This window comes from Leiobunum rupestre, chromosome 11 (genome assembly GCF_980474605.1).
Source record: "Leiobunum rupestre chromosome 11, qqLeiRupe1.1.hap1, whole genome shotgun sequence".
Lineage (NCBI taxonomy): Eukaryota > Metazoa > Arthropoda > Arachnida > Opiliones > Sclerosomatidae > Leiobunum > Leiobunum rupestre.
Window position 1 is genome coordinate 35,250,975 of NC_143394.1, and position 22,358 is coordinate 35,273,332.

Here is a 22,358-nt window from a genome sequence, read left to right on the forward strand (position 1 = left end):
AATTATCGCTGTTGATATCATTTGCGCTCTTTTCTATAGCAATCTTCGTATCCGATCTCAACCTATTTAGCGGCTAATATTTGTTCAAGAGGCTTTGCACGGAGGCAATTTTAATTAGCCATTTTTTATTGCTACGGTAGATGGTGCGAAACAACACCGTTGATATCTTTATGACCTTATTTTTAGCTGTTTCAGTTCGGCCTTTTTACAAAGAGATTCTCTTCAGATTATTCCTCATAAACAAAGGTGTTTTTTTTTTGCGTCGATCGTTTTGATATGAATTTTTTTTTGGGTTTCGTGTTCCATTTCGGATTGAATTACCGCAGCTATTTGAGAGCTCTGGAAGCAGCCAAAGAACTTTTCGAATTCTTTTAGTAAATACATATATGGAAATGACCGTTTGAAATAGCTGGTTCAAATTAAGCTTTTGTGGCTTGTGACGCGACGGGAAAAATCTGAAATTCAAATCAATAACTCTTTATATAAAATACGATAGGTCACGTGATTACGTTAGATTCATCGTGCCACGGCCAACTTAGATCTGTTCTCGCTGCACTCGCACCAAGTTGGCCGTGATCGTGCAGTTAAAGTTAGAGAGCGCGCGCATATTTTTGTTTTTGTTGAGCTCGCGCGAAAACGCACGAGACCCTCTACACGGAAATATTAGGAAGCGCGCGCTCCAAATAATAACACTTTTTATACATTTTTGCGTATATATTATTTTATCACCGATTTAAATTATATAATTTTTTAAATCATTGAGTTAAATCACCTCTGATTCGTCGATGTATTTATGAAAATTTATTGAAGCAGTGCTAATTCGGAGTCAACTAAACTACAAGTAGTAATTAAATTATTAATAATTTTATCAAGAAAAAGAAAATCAATATAAAAATCAACAACGCTGGTTTTAGCTGTGTAGTTTTGAAGGTAGTACACCTGTTATTTTGGTGGCTAGACCGAGAAAATATGCGCAAGATAGTACATTTTAGAGGGAAAACATGCCAACACGAGTTACATTCGCGTATCTTGAGGCTTACGTTTATTACCTAACAGTTCCATGAAAGCTATTTCTTTAGCTATAAACGTAAGAGAAGGACGTCCTTTAAAGTACCCTGTACCCTGTCAAATTTGGTAATACCCTAATGGAGGCGGTAATCCCCCGTACCCAACGTAATCCCCCCAAAAGACGCGAAATCTCCTCCCATTCTTCCTTAAATTCAATGTTTTTCCTCCGACTTTCTTTTAAACTACGACCTCAAGAGTATGAACTCTCCAAATCCTCAATATGGAAGGAAAAAAGATGGCCAAATCTGACTATTCTTTTGTCAGACGTCAAAAAAACCCCAATGTTTAATAATCGTCAAACGAAAGCTTATCTTCGTAGACGGTTCGGAGGCAGTACGTTGTTGTTACCAGGGAATTTAAGCGCAACACAAACTCCAGTGAAAAACGTGTAACGAGTAATGAATTTTATACGCGCTTTCCTAAGCCTAACACGTTTTACTTTACCCGTTTTGCTTAGTCTTGTCTATTATTAGACAGGTTGAGCTCGTACTAGAAAACTCTGAGGGAAAACAGTCTGCGCGCAACAGGACTGTAAGTCCACACGTTCTTCCAACACGTTTTCCGAACACGAGCTTAACCTGTGGCTATTATGCTGCCAGATATGACCCATTTTATTTCGTAGTAGCTCGGCAAAATATAAAACACCTTTGTCGTGACCTTTGGTGAAAAATCACCCGTGACGCTCGAATTTAAAAGGTGTTATTTTGTCTTTAGACCATCCTCGCTTCCCTTCGTTCTTAAAGGTTTTTTTGTTCCGAGGTACGCTTACCTTGGGATATTTTTTTCTTAAACCATAAAATATTTAATGTACGTGTGGTGTTCCTTTTTTTGTTACAAGGCACCCTCTGAGTATATTGTTCGCGATTTTCAAGTTCACGGGTTTAATGACCATCTACCTTCGTATTTCAAGTACTTTCAAACAGTCGTTGGCACTGCTGTAAGCGCCGAACGTTTAACAGTTTTTCTAGTCGTTAGATCAGCTTCTCCAGACGTTTGACTTATCAAAATCTAATTGGGCCACACTTTTTATAACCCAAATTATATAAATTTAAGTTTCGCGTAAACTTTCATGGGTCCTTAAACTGTCACCAATGTTTCTAACCAATCTTAAAGAAAATATAACCTCCAGTATTTTTGTCCTGCACCAATGGGTATTGTCCGCTCCCTCCTATGTTACTTAAAATTTGTGGCGATGCTTAGTGGGTTGTTTCGGATCCGTAAAATTGTTGGGTTGGCGGAGTGGTTAGCGCTTTCGCCTCGCAGCCAGAGGAGCCGGGTTCGATCCCCGATTGTGGTACTGGATGAAAACTCGTAGTTACTCCTTCTCCCGATTGTTGAGGTTAATGGTATAAGTGTAAACCCTCCTACGCAGTGTAACCCGGCCAACTGAATGAATGGTAATAAAATTCGCTAGATGATTTGGGCGTAAGGGGAACCCTTGGGTATTAGCTAATCTGATTATTATTATTATTAAACCACATATTGGAGGTGATACTCCCTGTAAAAATCTTAGGAAAATTTAAATTTAAGTAAGCTAATTTTAACAATATAGCCAGATTTCCAAAGATATATAATTCTTCTGGACGTAGCCACAGTGCACCTCTAACACATAGTTTTTATTTTGGTTCTGGTTTGGAAGTTGACTGCGTATAGATACAAAATGGTGTATCGTCCCAATCATTTAGGGCCCAAGCTTATCTAATGTTTTTGAGCTGGACGGTTAGACCGACTCACGACTACATTACGAAAGGGCTTTCGGTGCGCTTCGTCATAATCGTGAGCTTTTTAAAACCAGTAAACGAAGACAACGATATTGCTTAATAATACACGAAAAATGGTTCGCGACGTGCTACTCCAGAAAATGGTATATTGCTAGGGCTTCACCATGTTTTTCTTCTTTTTATTCCTCCTTTAAACTCTTTCTCATTTCAAAGTTAGAAACGGCGTACGCGAATCACGATCCGCTTTTGGGGAAAAAATATTATCCCAAGATAGGATCCTTCCCCCCCCTGGCTTCTCCACCCCTGATTATTAGGTTTAGGTATACGATTTAATGAGTTTGAAGGGGGTATATTCTGCTCATCCTTCATTAATGACGATGCAGCTGCGGGCGATTACACTAATTGGTGTTATTAGTAAATTTTTGATTAGACACCTGATCAGAACAGAATTTTTGGTGGAGGGTGATTGCAGGTGAATTGAAATTTTTTATACTTCGATATTTCTTGGGGTTTTTTTAAATTTTTCGTTTTAGGTACTTGCTATACATATATGCATTTGAGTCCATTTTTGTAAATATTTATTGGTCAAATGTAAGTTTATTTATTTACTTCTATTTACTCACAAGCGTCAGTGTAACACTTGAGTTTAGTTTTGGAAATATTTATTGGGCAAGTTTTTTTGTTGCTCCAATCAGTTCATATATATAAAAAAACAAAGGTTCTTAGTTTATTTATTACGCGTGTTCATAAAAATTGAAGGTCACTGGTTGCAAGAACCATTTGATTAACTGCCTTAGAGCTTTTTAAAATGAATGCAGGAACGCCGTTTGTCAAATCGTAGCCGAACCAGATAGTCGTTTCAAAAGCGGCCATGAGGCTAAATTGGGATCAGTCCAATCACATTTTATGGCATAATTGCCAGTTTTAGATGTTTAAAGTTTTTAATAAAATTTCTTTTAACTCTGTACTCTTAATTAGAAACTAACCTATCTAAATTTATCTCAATATCAAATAATTTGAATTAAGTCCGCTATACTCGGGTATCTCTCGTACACGCGAGCTTAGTGTATCATCATCATCCCATTGTTATACGCTTCCTTCTCTCGAATGATGTCTCGAATATTCGCGTTTTCCCGGTCGGAACTACGCTCCCCATTATACATTTTTCGGTCGATTGTTATCGGCTGAAAAAGCGCCCATAATGTACGTTATATCAGGTACGTGGGGGTGCTGGTGGATGTTGGAAGAAGGCTCTGTGGCTTCTCCAATTTTAAAAGAGCCGTGACTTAATCGTTGTTAAAGCGCGGATTTTTATCTCTTTTCTTCTCGGTTCACGCTGAAACTAGTTCATCGCGTCTTTAACAATCTCGTATATTAGGCTCGAAGTTCGCTCTCCCCTATTAAGATAATGGCGTCGGCACGCTCTCTCGCTTGATCCGCGCCATCTTACGGGTCAGGGGCAGAGGTCAAATGCCAATGACCTACCATTGATACCGTTCCTGTCTGCTCTTCTCATTCTAATGAATTGACGTTCCGCTTTGGCTTTTTCTGGGGGAATTTTAATATATTTCATTTCATTTATACTGGGAAGAACTGTTTTAACCTTTGGTTTGGGTTCGTTATGTAGTCTACATACTTCGCATCTAAATGAGTCTCTTGTTTTGCATTTTTGTCGATATATTTGATGTATTCAAAGGGTTTGATTTTAAGGATACAACAGAGTTTGAATTTGAATTGGAGCTCACTTGGTTGCTCTTTTAAAAAATTCTCATTTATAATAAGTTCCTTTGGTAAATTTTTAGTTGAGCCTTTTTATTCCAAGTTTACATGTATTAAATACAGTATAATTAAGCCTAATTGATGGGTTGAGCCACATATTGATACAAAAATTGGAGTGAAAGGAATGGTGGTTTATGTTATTTAGCAATTCTGCTGCCAGGTTATAAATAAACTTGGGTTAAATAGCGCTAGTTACGTTATATCCATTTTGCAACGCGTGTTGCTACACCATTTTTGGTCTTTAGTTTCTACTCCCCTTGAAATAGATCTACGTCTTACAGTCGGCTACTTTGTGTAAAATATTACTAATTTGGATAACTGATACCTCGGCAACTGCATGGCGCTACAGTACAGGTTTTTTTTTCGTCTTAAGGGCAGATAAATAACTACCATACAGTATTTTTCTACTAAATCAACAGAGCCAGTTTTAAACCCTTTACGCGAAAAACGTAGACACGAGAAAGCTAATTATGACAAGTTCCATTCGCCAAAATATTTCTCGTCATTATTTGTCGGCTTCCAAGCCTTTGATTCTGAGTTCCTAACGAGCTTCGGAGGGTCTTTTATTTGAAGTACGCCACCGCTCTATCTGCCCACATAAATCACAAGCAGAAACGGTCCTACTCGATCTTAACTAGCCATCTCTTGGCCAAACTTAAACGACCCAGTTGCAATGACTCTGTTTATTAGCATTTTTGGGTCAAGTGTATTCGTACATTCGCGTTACTTTTAACAGAACTATTGGACTTATACGATACCTTAAGATGCTAATTTCCCCGCTATGTAAATTGACTTATAACAGGGAGTGCCAAGGAAATTTCTATCTCGGGAATCCTATCGGGTAATCGCATCGAAGACATGGCCTTCAACAATATATAGGGGAATGCTATGTCTTCGATGCATGAGGGCTATGGGTGCTATTACCAGTTCCCCCTTTTTTGAGGGTTTTAGACATGGAATGGGTTGGAACAATGGTGGTGAGTTATTTTTGCAACTATGGGCCAGATTGTAATCCTAACGTTGGGCTGGGCCGAACGCCAAAGAACGCGTTATCGTATTTCATAGTCTGAACATTATGTATGTACGCGTTTTAAATCAAGAATTCTGATAATAATAGTGGTTAAGAACGCCAAATATACGTCAAGTTTATCGGCCTTTTTCGAGGCATTTCTTAAGCCTAAGAAAAGTATAGCCACAAAAAGTTAGGCTAAGCGCGTGTCTTGTCGGAAGTCAGTTATCGTTGACGTATTTTCTAGATATATTTTGAGTTCTTAATCTCTTTTGGGACTATGCGCTTCTGGTTCTCTCGATCCGGAGCTGAACGAGCTCCTTTATTTTCGAGCTAGGCGTGGTTTTGGGTTTGCTGACAACTGGCGTGCTTTTCTCAATGCGATTATATTCCAGATAACTCGCGTTGCTGGTCAGTGTACATACCCTGAATAAAATAGTTTAACGGAAATGGATCGAGGTTGCCTTCTGATAGCCTAAATTCTTCAGATTGATGAATAGAGAGTTGAATCGCTGTAATACTTATTTCGTACGATTACCATTATTTTAACATTTTAAGATAAATTACTATTACCGTTATTTTAATATTTTACGATTACATTTACTACAATTAGTGTCATTTTAATATTTTAAAATTTATTTTACTACAATTAGTGTTATTTTAATATTTTACGATTACATTTACAGTTTTACTACAATTAATTTGTACATTTCAAGAATACGTTTAATTTGATTACCATTTTTTTTACATTTCACGATTACTATTACTGCAATTAAGGTTTTATTATACATTTTCGATTACTTTAACTACGATTACAGTTTCTTTACATTTTACGATTACTTTAACTATGATTACCATTTTATTTTATTTTACGATAGAGTTGTGAGTCGGAAAATTTTCCAGGCCTTTTTGCTGGAAACTTTTCCGTATTTTTCCGAAAAAAGAAAAAATAGGTTTTCATTCCATGATTAGCCTAATTTGGTTCTCAAATTTAAATTTATCGACATTTATACTTAAGTTTATCTAATCCAAAAGTAATTCTAAACCTCTAATCCTGTTTAGAATAATAACCCTTAAAAGTAATTTACGTTTAAATTTTTTATTTTTCCGATTTGTGGAAAATTTTCTGCATTTAACTTTTCCGAAAAATTAAAAACTTTAAATTACTACAATTACCATTTCTTACATTTTCAATTACTTTAACTAGGATTACCTTTTTCACATTTTACAATGATTACCGCTTTTTTCCCTTTATAATTACTCTTTATTACGATTCCTATAAGTTATTTGAACTTTTGTCGGGTCAATATATCGTAAGATTTAATAGCGGCACTTAACCGCCGAAAGAGGTACTTTTAAGGGGGATCCAAAACCCTGTGGGGTCATAAATTGCCTTAATTAACTACAGTTCCTGTTTTTATTAGATTTTTTTATATTGGCGTTTAATCGTGTTACATATACTGTTATGGACGCTTCCTTCTCGGTGAATTGCCCAAGATACGTATTGAATTTCCTCAGGCTCCGAATCTCATTTATGTAGCGACGCTTGGCTGTCTGAAAGATGTAAACACTTGGTAAAACAGTGTTGAACTTTGGATAAGCTGATTCCGTTAAATTGAACGCCTCAACTTCGAACTTTGTTCGGACGGTCTAAAACTACATTTATTTTGTTGAGACAATTTGCATAATGCAATTTGTTTAGGCTCTCATCTTTTCTCGGGTTTTTTTCTTCACGAGACTTTAAGCGTCGTGTAGTCTGTTGTTAAATCTTCGACTAAACCCTAGAAAACACCCAGTCGGACGCCCACGACATTCGGCCGAGGCCGGGAGAGAGAAATAAGGACTTCCCCCTCCATTCTTCTGTCTACTGATTAAACAATCTGTAAAATACACAAAAATTCCGTGCCATTGGGACCTCATTTTCGCTGGCTGTATCGCGCGCGCTTGGCCCCTCTCCCTCTGCTTATATATTTAGTCCACGTAGCGCGCGCGGTCCGCTTGTCTTGGCTTTTTGAAGTTCGCACGCCGTCGTGGGTGTTTGTGTACTGGGAGGAGATGCCAGTTATTGTTTTGTTCAAACTCCAGTTTCATTGTCAGCGACCTTACGAAGGTTTAACTTCCCTCGTTACTAGCGACTACTTTTTCCTACGGATTCCGTTGCCGAGTATCACTCCGCGGTAGCGTCCTCACGCGCTGCCATCTGCCGCTTTGTAAACGAACGTTATGAACAGAGGAACGTCTCTGACCGTGGTTATAGCACGAGTAATTCACGAATTTGAAATCTTGATAAATCATTTTTGACAAGCCCTCTTCCACGTGTTCAAATAGTAGTTTTTCTTTCGGTTAAATTATTCGACGATTAGCAAATTATTTTTACAAGCCGGCCCATTGTTCCGGTCCAAATTGAGTCGCCACGACGCCATATTTTCCTACCCCTTTCCCGATCCCCCGTAGTTAAATAGATAAATACCTTGTTTTCTTTCGTTTTCCCTGATATATTCTTAGCGATAACGAATACTTGAAATATTTTATTTCTTGTAAAAACGATACGACTTGGCAACTTGGTACATCTTTTTATCAATCGTAAAATATATGCGTCGAGTTTCTTATCCAAGTGTCTTAAACCCGTTCTTTAAATGTTATTTTTTTTAATGAAGAGGTTAAGAACTAAATCGAAACGTGCGGAGCGGATAAATTTCAGTACGATAATGATTAATAGTTTTTATAAATTCAGCTACGCTTGCCGAACTTGTTTTTATGTTTCTCTTACGTCACGATGTCCTAGCTTTATTAGAATAGTTTTGACACGCGCACGTGAAAAAACAAGGTTTCTCGCGCCCTACATTCAAACACGTATTATAATTTAGTTATTCAAAACTCTGTGCTTAACTAATGTAATTTTAATGAATTTTATTAGTTTAGTTTAAAAATCGTTTAAAATAACATTTGGGAAGTGTTTTAAACAAAAAATAATGTTGTTAGAAACTAAGAAAACAGTTTTTGACTAACCCTGTCAAATTAGCTTTTTCAGTAATACCATAGAGGCACCTAGTGGCAAACGTGAGAAGCGAACATATCTGCTGGATTTTCAAAAGATTAATCGGTTTAGCAAATAAAAGTGCAGTAGCTAATTGCGCTTCTCCTATTGACCGCTAGGTGTTTCTTTGGTAACTGAAAACGCTAATGATACACGCGTGGTTTTGGAGAACCTAAAATTAGTGAAAGCGCATTTTTAAATCTGTTACAATTTATGCTTATAAAATTCAGTCAATATTTTAAGTTACGTGGAAAATAGCCTACAATCGAGAAATCTTGAAAAATCGGAAAAGGTTCCTGCATGGAGAACCATTAACTTGGTTAATGATAAGCGACTCGAAAATTGCGTAATTTGAAGTAATTCGCGTACGATTGCGGGGGAGTGTAATGATTGTTTGAATACCGTCCGATGGTTTGTGAATGGGGGGCCTGCTACGATCTAAGTACCCTCGGACGGTACAAAATAGGAAGGACTTTTCTAAATCGCTCGCTCGCGGTGCCGAGTGAATTCAAAGGGAATTTTGCCGACAAGCGTGTCTAACTGGGCGTAACGTCCAAACAACATGTCTACCTTTTTAATATATTTTTCATTCTACGGCTTTTTTTCGGCCGCCGCAAATAATCCCTTCTTTATTTAGAAGAAATAAACGAACAGGTTGGGGCTCTGAATTTACTTTAGAAACGCGAAAACGCTGGAAGCCAATTTTTTAATAAAAAGTCATATACACGATAATATAATACTTTTTATAAACGATTCGGAAAATATCTTCCTTTATTTTTTGGTATATTATCTCATTTAAGCCGAAACTTGTTAAAGAAAAGTCGGTTCTTTTATTCTTTACGGATGGATTTTAAAAAAAAAAGATTATTTGAACAACCCCTCGAAAATTCTCTTGTTCGCGTGATTTTATCGTTTGTAGTTGAAAAACGCCCATTTTCTGGAAGTGTAGGCTTTGCGAGTTTTCATTCTCAAACTTCTAATTCATAAATTACGTAAAAAATATACGATAATAATCGGTTTTTTTGGCCAACGAAAAAACTGTACGTTTCTTGTTACCCTCAGTTTTAATTTTTTTCTATCCTTACTCGTCAATATACGCCTTTTATTTTTACCGAATGGCGGATAAAAAATGCCTTTCAAAATGAGTGTGTGAGCGAAGATAATGTTTTGAATGTGAGTCACCCCAACCTTCGTCTATTACGCCCCTAATCTTCCTTCTGCCCAGGGTTACATTTGCCGCCATACTTTCTCTCTATCATCAAAATACAAAAGGGTTGATATTGAAGTCCCGTTCGCGTTAAATTTCGGGATTTCCGCGAACTGCAGTCTGGTAGTAAAGTAGCGAGGTAAAGTCTGCTATTGGGTTTTCGTAATGGGAATGTACCCAAGTCCAGTATGTTTTATGAATGGCTTGACGCACCTGTGTCCTTGGTTAGAAGGCTGTGATTAATGAAAGGGTTAGAGACACCGGCTATGTTATTATTTTAACCCTCCTGGGAAACATTTCGCGGATGCGAAGGTGAATTTCGTCCCAAAAGGGTTCATTTTCTAGTTCATTTGCATAAAGGTTTCCTATTTCACATACTAACGCGTAACAGCACCCAAACCCTTTTGATGTTACCTATACCGTAATGCATTTGTTAGACTTTCTGGAACCATTATCGTAATTGTTTTACCTGATAGAAATAAATGTGAATCATTATAACCATACACTCATTTCCAAAATTGGATATTAACCTACGGAAGTTGGACCTACAGCATGTTTTGTAACTTAGCTCAGTTTTATTTTACGATGGGAACCTTAACTGGATGAAGCTTTTGCAGAAGGAACTGTTATGGACTCAAATTTACGACCGCCAAGATTAGATAAAATTTTAAAATAATTAGCCTCGGAATAAATTTTAATTGGATTTAGGTTATGTATTAAAATAAAAAATATCTGATAATACATAATAATGAGGACTGTTGGTAGCGCTTTGAAGGAAAAAATAATTAAAAGAACCAGTTTTAAACGGCGTTTCAAGCCGTTTGTAATTCCATTTTGCGTCGGGTGTCGCTACAGCGTGGATGATTAGAGTGATTGTTTTAGTCGAAAGAAGGACACGCAGGAAGATAACAGGGCGGCTGTACGCGGGTGTATTTAACAATAGATCATTTTAACACCCTTTACTTCGGAACAGATAGACACCCCGCCGTTTGTTACCATTTTTTAAAGCATTTTTTTTTTCTCAATTGCCAAGTCCTCGAGTCGAGCGGTTGATATAAAGCGATTTTAACGAAATATTTCGTCGAGTTGACGCGGACCACCTGCCGATTTCTCGGGGGTCGATGGAATACGCCGACAAACAGGTGGGATAAGAAGCCACCCAGGGGTCCCCCAATTTATCTTCAATCGTGATACAACCGTGGAAAGCCAACTTCATTATAATTAAAGACCCGGGTACACGATTGAGAAGTACGAATTACAAAGCACCGCGAGCCCCTCCCATTTAATTGCATAATTTAACTAGATCACCGTAGTCATTCCGACTGCTCCTTACTCGTATATAATGCTTGTTATATTATATTATGAACTTGAAATGGGAAGACGGCTTTCAGGCAAGCGGACAGTGTTTGTTAAGGGTATTTTCAAGTCTGCCTAAATCTCTTTCGAACTATTCGCTAACTGCCTAGAGGCTGGTTTTCACTAGGGTTATAACGCCGCCACGGTGAGAGACGCAAAATAGTTCAGTTAGACCTAAATGAAATTTTTTTGGCGTCAACGCAAACAATTAGGCCTAAAGGATATTTTTTGCAACGACGCATAAACGTTGTATTAAGCCTAAATTTTTTGCCTAAATGTATATTTTTTTTGCAATGACGCAAAAAAGTTGTATTAGTCCTAACAGATATTTTCTTGCAACGACGTATAAACGTTGTATTAGGCCTAACGGATATTTTTGGTAACGACGCAAAAACGTTGTATTAGGCCTAACAGATATTTTCTTGCAACGACGCATAAACGTTGTATTAGGCCTAACGGATATTTTTTGCAACGACGCAAAAACGTTGTATTAGGTCTAACGCATTTTTTGGGTCTTCACAATAACTTTGTACTAAAGCTTAGTTTCCATTATTTGTTTTTCTATCGGCGCGTAAAGAGGTTTGTACATTCCAAAGTTGAGTGACGCGCCGCAACGCTCGCTAGTTGAAAATAAGCCTAATGATGTTTTGCGTCGACGCAAAAATGTATATTAGGCCTAACGGAAATTTTTTGCGTCGGCACTCGCCGTCGTAGCCTTTTTTCATTAGTGAAAACTTGCCGTATAGCAGTTGCGAAGGTTTTGCGGTTTGTGGAGGGGCCTTAGCTTTTATTTTGACTATATTTCATTGGGGGTACTTATCCATTTCCAATTCAGACCGAGAGTGAAATACTTTGAAACAGTCGTGACATCCTCATAATAGGCGAGGGGCCCCCGTCTACGGAGCAGAAGCCTGGAATGTCTACGCTATATTATGTCTGCCTCCTCTGAAGCTAAACCACATGCACCAAAAACGAACACTCTCCAAATATGTATTTTTCAGCCTTTCAGGGTCAAATATTGAAAACCGGCTGTAGGTCAGCGATGCCACATTGAGGGAAATAAGCTAGGGTCAGTATTATTAGTAGTATATAATATTTATCTTAGAAATAAGTATTAATCTTTCTATTCTGCTGTAATGTTAATCGCGTTAAACATACTCAAAATGCGTCTGATTAAAAAAAAATACTTTCAGTAAGAAAAATAGCGTGAAATTTGTTATTTTATGGATTTTCTAAAACTACTTCATAAATGAAATATGGTTTTCGTACCAAATATATGGAAAAAAATTGTAAATTGGTTGAAATCTTAAACTTTTCACGATGGAAAATGCTTTTTAAATTAACTGTCTATCAAATTGTCAAAAATTCAAAATATAACATGGATAATGTATTGATAAAATTAATTTTTATAGCCATAAGTCAATAATATTTTGGCCATAAGTATGTCTCTTTGGGAAATATATTTATGAAGACGATTGACATCACCGCAGAAAGGAAATCGCCCTCTAGCGAGACGCGGTCAAAGGCCACGTGAAACCCTAGAGCGAGCGAACGCAAAACTTCATAGTCAGTAATAATTTTGCATGTGAAGAATCATACTTTTTAAAAATGTTAAATACTTATGATAAGACCAATTTGCAAAGACCACTGTCAAAGCCTGTCACTGGCAAATATTTGTCCTAGAAATAGAAATTTCTATCTCTCAAAAGAGGAAATAACAAAACTGCTCTGGCACCACTGCTCCACGTAAAGTACCTACAGCAATCTGCATAGCTATCAGAAAAACAAAACAAAATACGGTTCAATTTGAAATATCCTGCTCTCGAAGGTTGTTTGGAAATTAATTGACTTATTTCATTCCTTTGTCAGTATAATGAATTACTCTTATTAGCCAATCTGTGTTTATCACCGGGGAAGGGCTGCCAGAAACGTGGGGGGGGGGAGAGAGAGGGCAGGGTCATCAGAAATCGGTCACCTGCATCCTGTGCGGAAACGTGTTATTCCCGCGCCCCCTTACGGGAAATTTATCCTCTATTGACACCCAAGCCCAAAATTTAAAATTCTCCACTTATCAAATCAAGGACGCGGATTCTTCTCACCACGCCATTTTTGTTAATTGAAGATATACCTGTAGTTGTTAGTCCTGCCTAGAGTATGTTTTCATTTCGATATATTGACACACAAGTATATTTCCTATCATATACCAAGGACACGTTATTTTTTTTGTCACTCGAAACAACGATAATGTAAACTATACCAGTCCCATTTCTAATGATGGTTGCGTGTCCGAGTTGGGTTGAGATTTCGCTTTCCGTGGATTGTTCGCGCCACAAAAAAAATCTCCAGCACCCCCGGGGCTGTTATAAGCTTCAATTTCCTTTATCTCGGACCCGAAATTTAGATTGGTTCCTACGGCACTAATCATACGTTTTCTAGCGGTGTATTTATCATTCAAACCCTCCTTAAATTCGGGCTAACGGTTGGGGCATTATTTTCAACCGGATTCAAGGTTCTTTTCTCTTCGACGTATATGCTGATTGAATATTTAATGTTTTTATTCAAATAAGAAAGATTAAACGTTTCTATTATGATTATTGGCAGGAGAAAATTGAAATTTATTGATAAAAAAGGGTGCGAGATTTTATATTTTAACCTCGTGTGCAAATGCGATTTGCTTGATTGATTTAATCGTTTAAAAGTATAAAATTGTTTTATATATATATATTGAAGTTGAAATACGAGTTTTTCACACGAATCTTTTATCGTATCGACGTATGTGTATCTAGATTCGACGGGTTTAATGGTTATACGAGGGTCATATTTAAGGTATGGCCCACGCGAAATATTTCGTAAATTGATTCGAAGTCTTCGATGGTTGGGTGTGAAGCGACAACTCGATCGAAGGGTGCAGTCTGCCCTTTTAATAGTTTAGACGTAACTGACAACTCGCCTTGGTGTAATACGGGACACGCCCGAAGCCCAAATTGGCCGAAATGTGGAGAATCATCCCTTTAGGGAGACCAGTTTCAACTCGGAACCCCTTACAAAAATTGACACTGATTGGCGGGTTTTTTTTGGGAAGATCGTTTTTGGTTTTTCAATATCCCATTTCCGCGGCTCCCTTTTTTAGTAATTTTTTAGCAATCCCAACAACAGATGGTCACTTTGAGGTGCCGAAATCGGACTTTCAAGCGATGTCCGGCGACCAGGTGTCGCTCGCTAATTGTCCCTTCAATGGCCTCCCTCGAAGTCAGTGTCGTCCGCCGTGGGTTTGATGGTTGCGACGGCTCACGCGCGAATTCTTCGCTATCCATATCAATCTCGTTGATATTAATCAAGGGTGAGATGAACCCTAAAATTTAGAAGTCCCTCCTAATTGGCTATCTGGTCATTAGACCATCCATCTTCTTGGCAACTCGGCTTCGACGCGATTTCTCACCGAGGAATTGATTCCCCTTGTAATTATTGAGAATAGAGAACCATAAAAACTTTCTTCTTATTTTTATAGCAATCGCGAGGCCTCCGCTCTATTCTCAGTTTGTTTTGAAATTATCTCCCTAACGGAACTTTCGATTTTTGAAATAGGGAGGCTTACGATATTGCCTAAAGTGTGGTCGTACCTACTTATCCGTTGAGACAAGCAGAAGTCAAGAGATAAGGTTTCTGCATGGTCCCGCTGATTGGACAAAGTACTTTTTGAAAGATAAAATACAACTGTTACATCGGACAGGCGCGTAGGAAAATTTTGGATTAAGGGGGTACAGCTTGGATGCTAAATTTGCCCCCCTCATCCAGAGCCGTACCTAGCCCAAATGGCGCCCTGGGCAAAAAAACAAAACAAAATAGCGCTCCCATTACCTTAGGTAGAAATTTTTAATTTTTGCAATATCCACTTTAAATGAAAATCTTTGATTTTGTGCCCCTAAAACTTTGGCGCCCTGGGCCACTGACCCGCTAGCCCTACTCAAGGGACGGTTCTGCCCTTATCTGCAGGCTTTTGGCGCCCCTTCTTAACCAAATTGGCACCCCTTTCCATAATATAGACGTCTGACATAACTATCACAACGGGGGTACCCTCATGTAGCTAGAGCCTGTTGCGTCTTGTTTGTGAAAATGTTTTAATCGTCCATCAACCCACGCGACATTTGAGGACCGTTTCTGTCACCCCCCCCCCGTTTTTTCTGTTTTGAGCTCCTTCCTACGCTTTCTGCTGGAATATAGATTCCAATGGAATTCCACGCGGTCAACTTAGGAAAAAATTATATTGCATCACTAATGGGCGCCATAAATTTTACACTTGTCTAAATTTTGGAATTTCATTTCTCCCATTCCGCGGAATTAGCGTCGACTGAAGATTTTATTTTTCTCATCACGCTTGGTTGAGTTTTACATCCGCGTCCGCCAGGTGTCACTTAAATTGTTGTTGTTTATGCGCCAATTCACAGCCATTTTCTACGCTTCAAATTACGCTTTTGTCCTTGCGCGCTAAATTGTCATCATTGTTTTGGTTTAGTTTTTGTTTTTAAGTTGATTATGTGGTACCGTTTGGGGCCATGGACTTTTATTTAAATTAGATTTTATATGATTTTGTAGCATAAAGAACTTCTATTGAGCAAGATTTTGTATTGCAACTTCATTTAGGTGGGAAGCAGCATTTTATGCCAAATTCATTTAGGTGCGAAGCAGCACTTTTTTATGCCAAATTCATTTGGGGGAAAACTGAATTTTATCTGCCAAATTCATTTAGTGGGGAAGCAGAATTTGCTCTGCCAAATTCATTTGGGGAAAACTGAATTTTATCTGCCAAATTCATTTGGGGGAAAACTGAATTTTATCTGCCAAATTCATTTAGTGGGGAAGCAGAATTTGCTCTGCCAAATTCATTTGGGGAAAACTGAATTTTATCTGCCAAATTCATTTAGTGGGGAAGCAGAATTTGCTCTGCCAAATTCATTTGGGGGAAAACTGAATTTTATCTGCCAAATTCATTTAGTGGGGAAGCAGAATTTGCTCTGCCAAATTCATTTGGGGAAAACTGAATTTTATCTGCCAAATTCATTTAGTGGGGAAGCAGAATTTGCTCTGCCAAATTCATTTGGGGAAAACTGAATTTTATCTGCCAAATTCATTTAGTGGGGAAGCAGAATTTGCTCTGCCAAATTCATTTGGGGGAAAACTGAATTTTATCTGCCAAATTCATTGTGTGATAAAACTAAATGTTCTTTGCCAAATTCATTGTGTGATAAAATGAAATGTTCTTTGCCAAATTCATTGGGGGATAAAACGGAATTAGTTCTGCCAAATTCATTTGGAGGAAGCAGAATTTTGTCTGTTAAAATAATTTGGGTAAAAATGGTAGAATTTTTATACCAAATTTATTTCGGTAAAAAGAGGCGAATTTCATACCCAATTTATCGGGGTATTAAAAGGCAAAATTTGCTCTACTAATTTAATTTGGTTAAAAATTGTAAAATTTTCCATGGCACATTAATTTTGATAAAAGATTTCTTTAAAATAACTGCATTTATTCGGCCGAATTCATGTGATTTAAAATATCTGAATTTTCTCTTTGAAACCCATTTGGTTAAAATGTGCTGAATGCTTTCTTCCAAATCTATTTCGTTGGAAAGAGCAGAATTCTGTTTAGCAAGTTCATTTGGGTAAAAAGATCGGAATTGTATCTGTCAAATATCAATCTGCCAAAGATAAATTTTGGAAAATATTGAAGCTGGCTATATTTGTTCTTGCAAAAGGTAGTTCTATACGCTCGGTTTTCCGCACTTTATATTATGACATGATACGCTTTTAAAATATTGAACGTTATTTTCGTATTAAAGTGACTCTGCAACGTATTTCTCTTGACAAGGCATTATTCTTAATTTGCGATGGTTGGAAGCTGATAACGGTGGGCGGTTATTCTCCCGCGCAGGGAGTGGCTGTTTATTTTGGGATGGATTACCCTTTGATTAACGAAGATGCGGAGAGAGAGCAAAGCGTAAAAATGAAGAATCCTGTCGCGATCGAGAGGGAGTGATGAGGTGATGAGGTTTTTCATGGCTCTGATATCTTAACTGAATCGTTAATTTTTCAAGACACATTTCGAGAAGAAACTATTAATTTCTTAAGAGTAAAAAAAATATCGTGGTTAGAAAAAAATCTTGGAAATGAAATGGGGGAGGAGGTAAGGGGGGAAGTAAATGGGTGTGTGTGTTTTATAGTTTCCCATTTCAAATTGCGCGAAATGAAAAAGCCTTCGGGCTATGTTGTTATATTTGATTCCGTTTTAGATAACCCGGTTAGCCGCCGCGACTCCCGAAGATAAGGATTAAAGTGTTATCCTTAATCTTTTAGGCGTGTTTTTTTCTTATTGGATAAGTGTACATTTTTGACATCGGATTTCGAGTAATCTCCGATGACTAACGAAAAATAATAAAAATTTATATTTGTAAAATACCCTTTTATAATAGACTTAGCACTTAGAAGTCTATAATGAACGAAAAACTTATTATAAAGGTTTAGTGTTATTGTATCGCATTTCACAAATTTTAGCATAAAAAACGCATTGAAAAGAAAAACAAATAACTTTAATTAAACATAGAACTGAATTCAAATACAGGGTTCGTACAGAACCTGGATAAGTCAGGGATCGGTAAAATAAGGGACAATGTCAGGGATTTATAATAATTTAGTAGAAAGTCAGGGACTTTAGTTAGTCAACCAAACCACACATTAACAAAGAATTTTTACCTAAAATAATAAAAGAAAATGTCCAAAAAGGTCAGGAATATTGGCAAAAATTGGTCAGGGATAACCTGAAAAAGTCAGGGATTTTTTATCAGAAATTTTCGTACGAACCCTGAAATATTATAATAAAAAGTTAAAAATTTCAATTTAGAGATTTGAATAAAAAATTACAAGCGTCAATTAAATCACATTTTGTATGTTTTAGTAAAAAGTACCCAAATTAAAATATTTTAGTAAAAAGTACCCAAATTTAATAGAAAATGCCCCCAAAATAAATACTGAACTAAAAAACTAGCTATAATTAAAATATTTTAGTAAAAAGTACCCAATTTAATAGAAAATACCCCAAAATAAATACTTAACTAAAAAAATTAGTTAAAATATTTTATAAAACCTTTTGCCTATGCCAAAAACATATTTTATAAAAATATTTAGCCTAGGCAAAAAAATACCGATCAAATCGCCGTTTTAATCAAGTAATTCCTTTAAAGGAAATCGAAACTCATAGGGTCCTTTGATAGCTATTTCAGGCGGTTACGCGACCCTCTTACTGCAGAGAGGAGATTTACTTAGGCCACAAAAGTGCGAGGGAGTTGACAACCAAATAAAGAGCTTTCTTAAAGAAGGACGCGCCCATTAATAGGGCTTATACTCTTCGACTAGGCTTATTTATACCTACGTAAGACGCTTGTAGGTTTGCCTCCTGCCGAAATAAATCGGCTTTTGTGTACTTCGTTCGTGTAGGTTAGCCAGTGACGTCATGTTGTTGCCGACGCTAATATTGGCCCTTACTTGGCATTGTCGTCTGGCTGTCAATTCGCTCTAACTAAATAGTGGGCGCACTTTACCCTGTTCTTTTCTTCGACAGTACTGCCCGGTTAGTTCGAGTCGTGTTTGGAATACTAAACCTCGGGGAAGGTTGTAGACCCGACTCTTCAACGCCGGAGGTTCGTCGTGTATTGTTTCTTAAAGCTTGTTAAAAACCATTGTTTATGTCTACTTTTTTATAAATTTCTAACATGGCTATTCGGAGCATCGTCTTCCATGTTTCACACGAACCCACGCGCGTAACGTTACCTTCTTTTTCCCGTATAATTTATAGGCGAACAATGACTAACCCTTAGTATCATATATTACGCTCAAAATTAAAAACCAGGGCAGTTTGAATGCGTTTGTTAATTCTTCTCATTTTGGACGTCGTAATTTTCGTTGCGCGTCTTACCGTGCTTGTCTCTTAAAAGCAATTTGCTAGGTCTGTGAAAAATGACTTCCTAACAGTCACCGACAAAGAGCGGCTTTTATAATTGACCGTTTATTTCATTTAGCCTATACGGTATAACGGAGTTCTTACCCACTTAACTTCGAAGCGTTCTGGAAGCTTCCAACCCGACACGTAATCGACCTTCGCCATGGTTTTATTTTAACTTGACCGCGATTTTAATCCTTTTATTACTGGAATTCAATCGTCGTGACCCTCCCATTGTTAGTTTCAGTAATTATTTTGAGTCTGAGATTTTTCAATTCTCTGGTTCTTCCAGGCCGCCCAGAAAACGAGCGGTTATTCGGTTACGATGCTAAATGTCGTTTCTATCTTGTTTTACCATACGCCCGAAGCTACAACGGAGGAATACACAACGTAATCTCTCTTATTAAAAAAGGCTCTTGTTGCAAACCGCGATTGAAAGGAACTATCATTAGCTTGATTGTTTTAAAATAATTAAACCTTATTTTATCGGGGAAGTTAATGAATTCAAGCGTACACTTGTCTCGGTTTGTTTACGGACAAAGAGATTGAAATCACTGTTTCGAATACATCCGCGTAAATATAGCGTGTGTGGCTTTTCTCTGAAGGAGATATCCAGCTTATCTAGCCCATTCTACCGGCTCATCCCGCGTGAGAACAAGTCTTTTTGGTTCATTACACCCATTCAAATTATAGGGGAGGGACCTTAGCCAAAAGTCTGGGAAAAAACAGAGGAATCGGTGATGTCACCTTATCGACGAAAATCGCTTCATTTGAACTCTGTTTTGAACCCTTTTCGAATTGCGGGACAGGGTGACTTCAAGGTTGTCACATAGCCGTTCCGCTTTTGATACGCTAAAACAAATTGATTTCTTGGTTAAATGTAGCTCCGTACTCGCCGTAGATGCGGCGTTAGGCTAGGCGCCCACTGGCTCTCAGTTTCGTATCCGTCCTGCCTTCCACAAGGCATTGTCTCCGTTACGAAGCAAAGGCTTGTGGAAGGTAGTACGTAGAAGTTACGAAGAGCAGGGAGCGCTTGGCCTTAGACACGTTCGTGTCGTAGCGTGGACGAAATCACGCTGCAATCTGCGAAATCACATTAACTATGTAGTACATTTCGAGTTAAAAGTGCGTCGTATTTCGCTGCACTCAAATAATGATACCGTATCGCGTTTCTGTACAGATTTATCAAAGTTAGTGGGGACTGGCTTTCCTTTCTAACCCCCGACGCTCGCAAATTAGCGTATTTAAAGGGCCGATAGGGGATGTCTGATTTCACCCGTGGCACTTCTGTCTGCCAAAATAGCGTGGACCCCTTCAACGGGGGTTATAGTATCATTGCCTATTCCCCCCCCCCCCCTTTTTCTAGTCTAATCCATCTTTCGCTTTCTCTTTATCATGTGGTGGCCACAAGTACCGTCGTCTAGCCCTCTCCCGTGCCTCCCCCCGCCCCCTGGTGGCTGAGGGGCAGTCCCCATACTTCCGGCCCAACCGCTTCTCGTACTGGATTTCCTATGGGAAACCAAGAAGCCCGCGATCGCGTCGGCTTCTTTCATTCAAATATCTCGTTTCTCGACACTGTCCCGAGCTTCTAGTACTCCCGCCGATAGTCAGCTGATAGCGACGCCGATATACAACCCCACGTGATTACTATTTCATTCGATAAAAGTGTAAAAATGTTTTATTGACTCGAAACGCGTCTATGGATTGACGCGCGTTTAGAATGTACATTCTAACACGGATATTTTTATGAAGTTTTCGTCTCCCGTTTTCTCGTAGATCCGCGATCAATTCGCAAGATGAAAGACGGCGAGCTGCAGTCCGGCGGTCCGGCTCCCGGCCATCACCACGGCGTAGTTAGTTTGACCTGTCCGTCTTGCAGGAATCCCTACGACAAAGGCAAAAGACGTCGCCTCGTTGAGAACTGCGGACACGAACGATGTTACAGTTGCATGATCGACTCCGAACGTTGTTTCCTCTGTCAACAGATAGTAATCAGTCCTATGGGTAAGTGTTCTATCATCTCCGAATCTGTTTTGGTGAAATATGGGTTTGCTTACGCGCCAAATTCCACAGACATTCATAACAGCGAAAGATTGGACTCGAAACCGGCGTCTCGTCCCAGAATGAAAACAAACGGACATTTCACGACTTTCATGCAGTCCAGAACGGATAGCAAGAAGGTGTTTCCGTCTTCAATATTAGGTCAGTTATTTTGAGATATTTATGGAATGTTTGTGGTATTATAAATTCAAAACATGGGCTTGAAGTTTGAAATAAGTTCCAAATATGGGGTTGAAGTATTGAAATGGGTTCCAAACATGGGGTTGAAGTTTGAAATAAGTTCCAAATATAGGGTTGAAGTTTTGAAATAAGTTCCAAATATGGGGTTGAAGTTTTGAAATAAGTTCCAAATATGGGGTTGAAGTTTTGAAATAAGTTCCAAATATGGGGTTGAAGTTTTGAAATAAGTTCCAAATATAGGGTTGAAGTTTTGAAATAAGTTCCAAATATGGGGTTGAAGTATTGAAATGAGTTCCAAATATGGGGTTGAAGTATTGAAATGAGTTCCAAATATGGGGTTGAAGTTTTGAAATAAGTTCCAAAAATGTGGTTGAAGTTTGAAATAAGTTCCAAATAGGAGGTTGAAGTTTGAAATAAGTTCCAAATATGGGGTTGAAGTTTGAAATAAGTTCCAAATAGGGGGTTGTAGGGGGTTGAAGTATTAAAATAAGTTCCAAATATGGGGTTGAAGTTTGAAATAAGTTCCAAATATGGGGTTGAAGTTTGAAGTAAGTTGGAAATATGGGGTTGAAGTTTTGAAATAAATTCCAAATATCGAATTGGTAGATCAAAATTTCGGGTTGAAGGTTGAAATAAGTTCGAAATATGGGGTTGAAGTTTGAAATAAGTTCGAAATATGGGGTTGAAGTTTTGAAATAAATTCCAAATATCGAATTGGTAGATCAAAATTTCGGGTTGAAGGTTGAAATAAGTTTAAATCTATAGTTCATTGGCCCCCGAAATACGGAGGGGGGTGGATTTATGGAGGTCCTAAATTCCTATCGATCTATGGGCTAAATATCGACTCTTCCCCTGTAAACGCCCCGGGGATCTCAGCTACACCACTGTTGCGGTTAGATCACGCATCTACTAGAAACACTTATCGCAAAAAAGGGGTTGGATAGCAAATG

The 22,358-nt window shown here is 38.1% G+C and overlaps 1 protein-coding gene across 3 annotated transcripts in view; it reads left to right on the plus strand.

The window, feature by feature from the left end:
- The window catches only part of rols (zinc-RING finger and ankyrin repeat domain-containing protein rolling pebbles), a 76,052-nt gene that overhangs the window by 36,425 nt on the left and 17,269 nt on the right, over positions 1-22,358 (plus strand). For all 3 annotated transcript variants that reach the window (XM_090164145.1, XM_090164144.1, XM_090164146.1), the window contains exons 2-3: positions 20,944-21,171; positions 21,241-21,369. In XM_090164145.1, the coding sequence (XP_090020271.1) occupies positions 20,944-21,171; positions 21,241-21,369 (357 nt within the window). The remainder of the gene's footprint in view (positions 1-20,943; positions 21,172-21,240; positions 21,370-22,358) is intronic.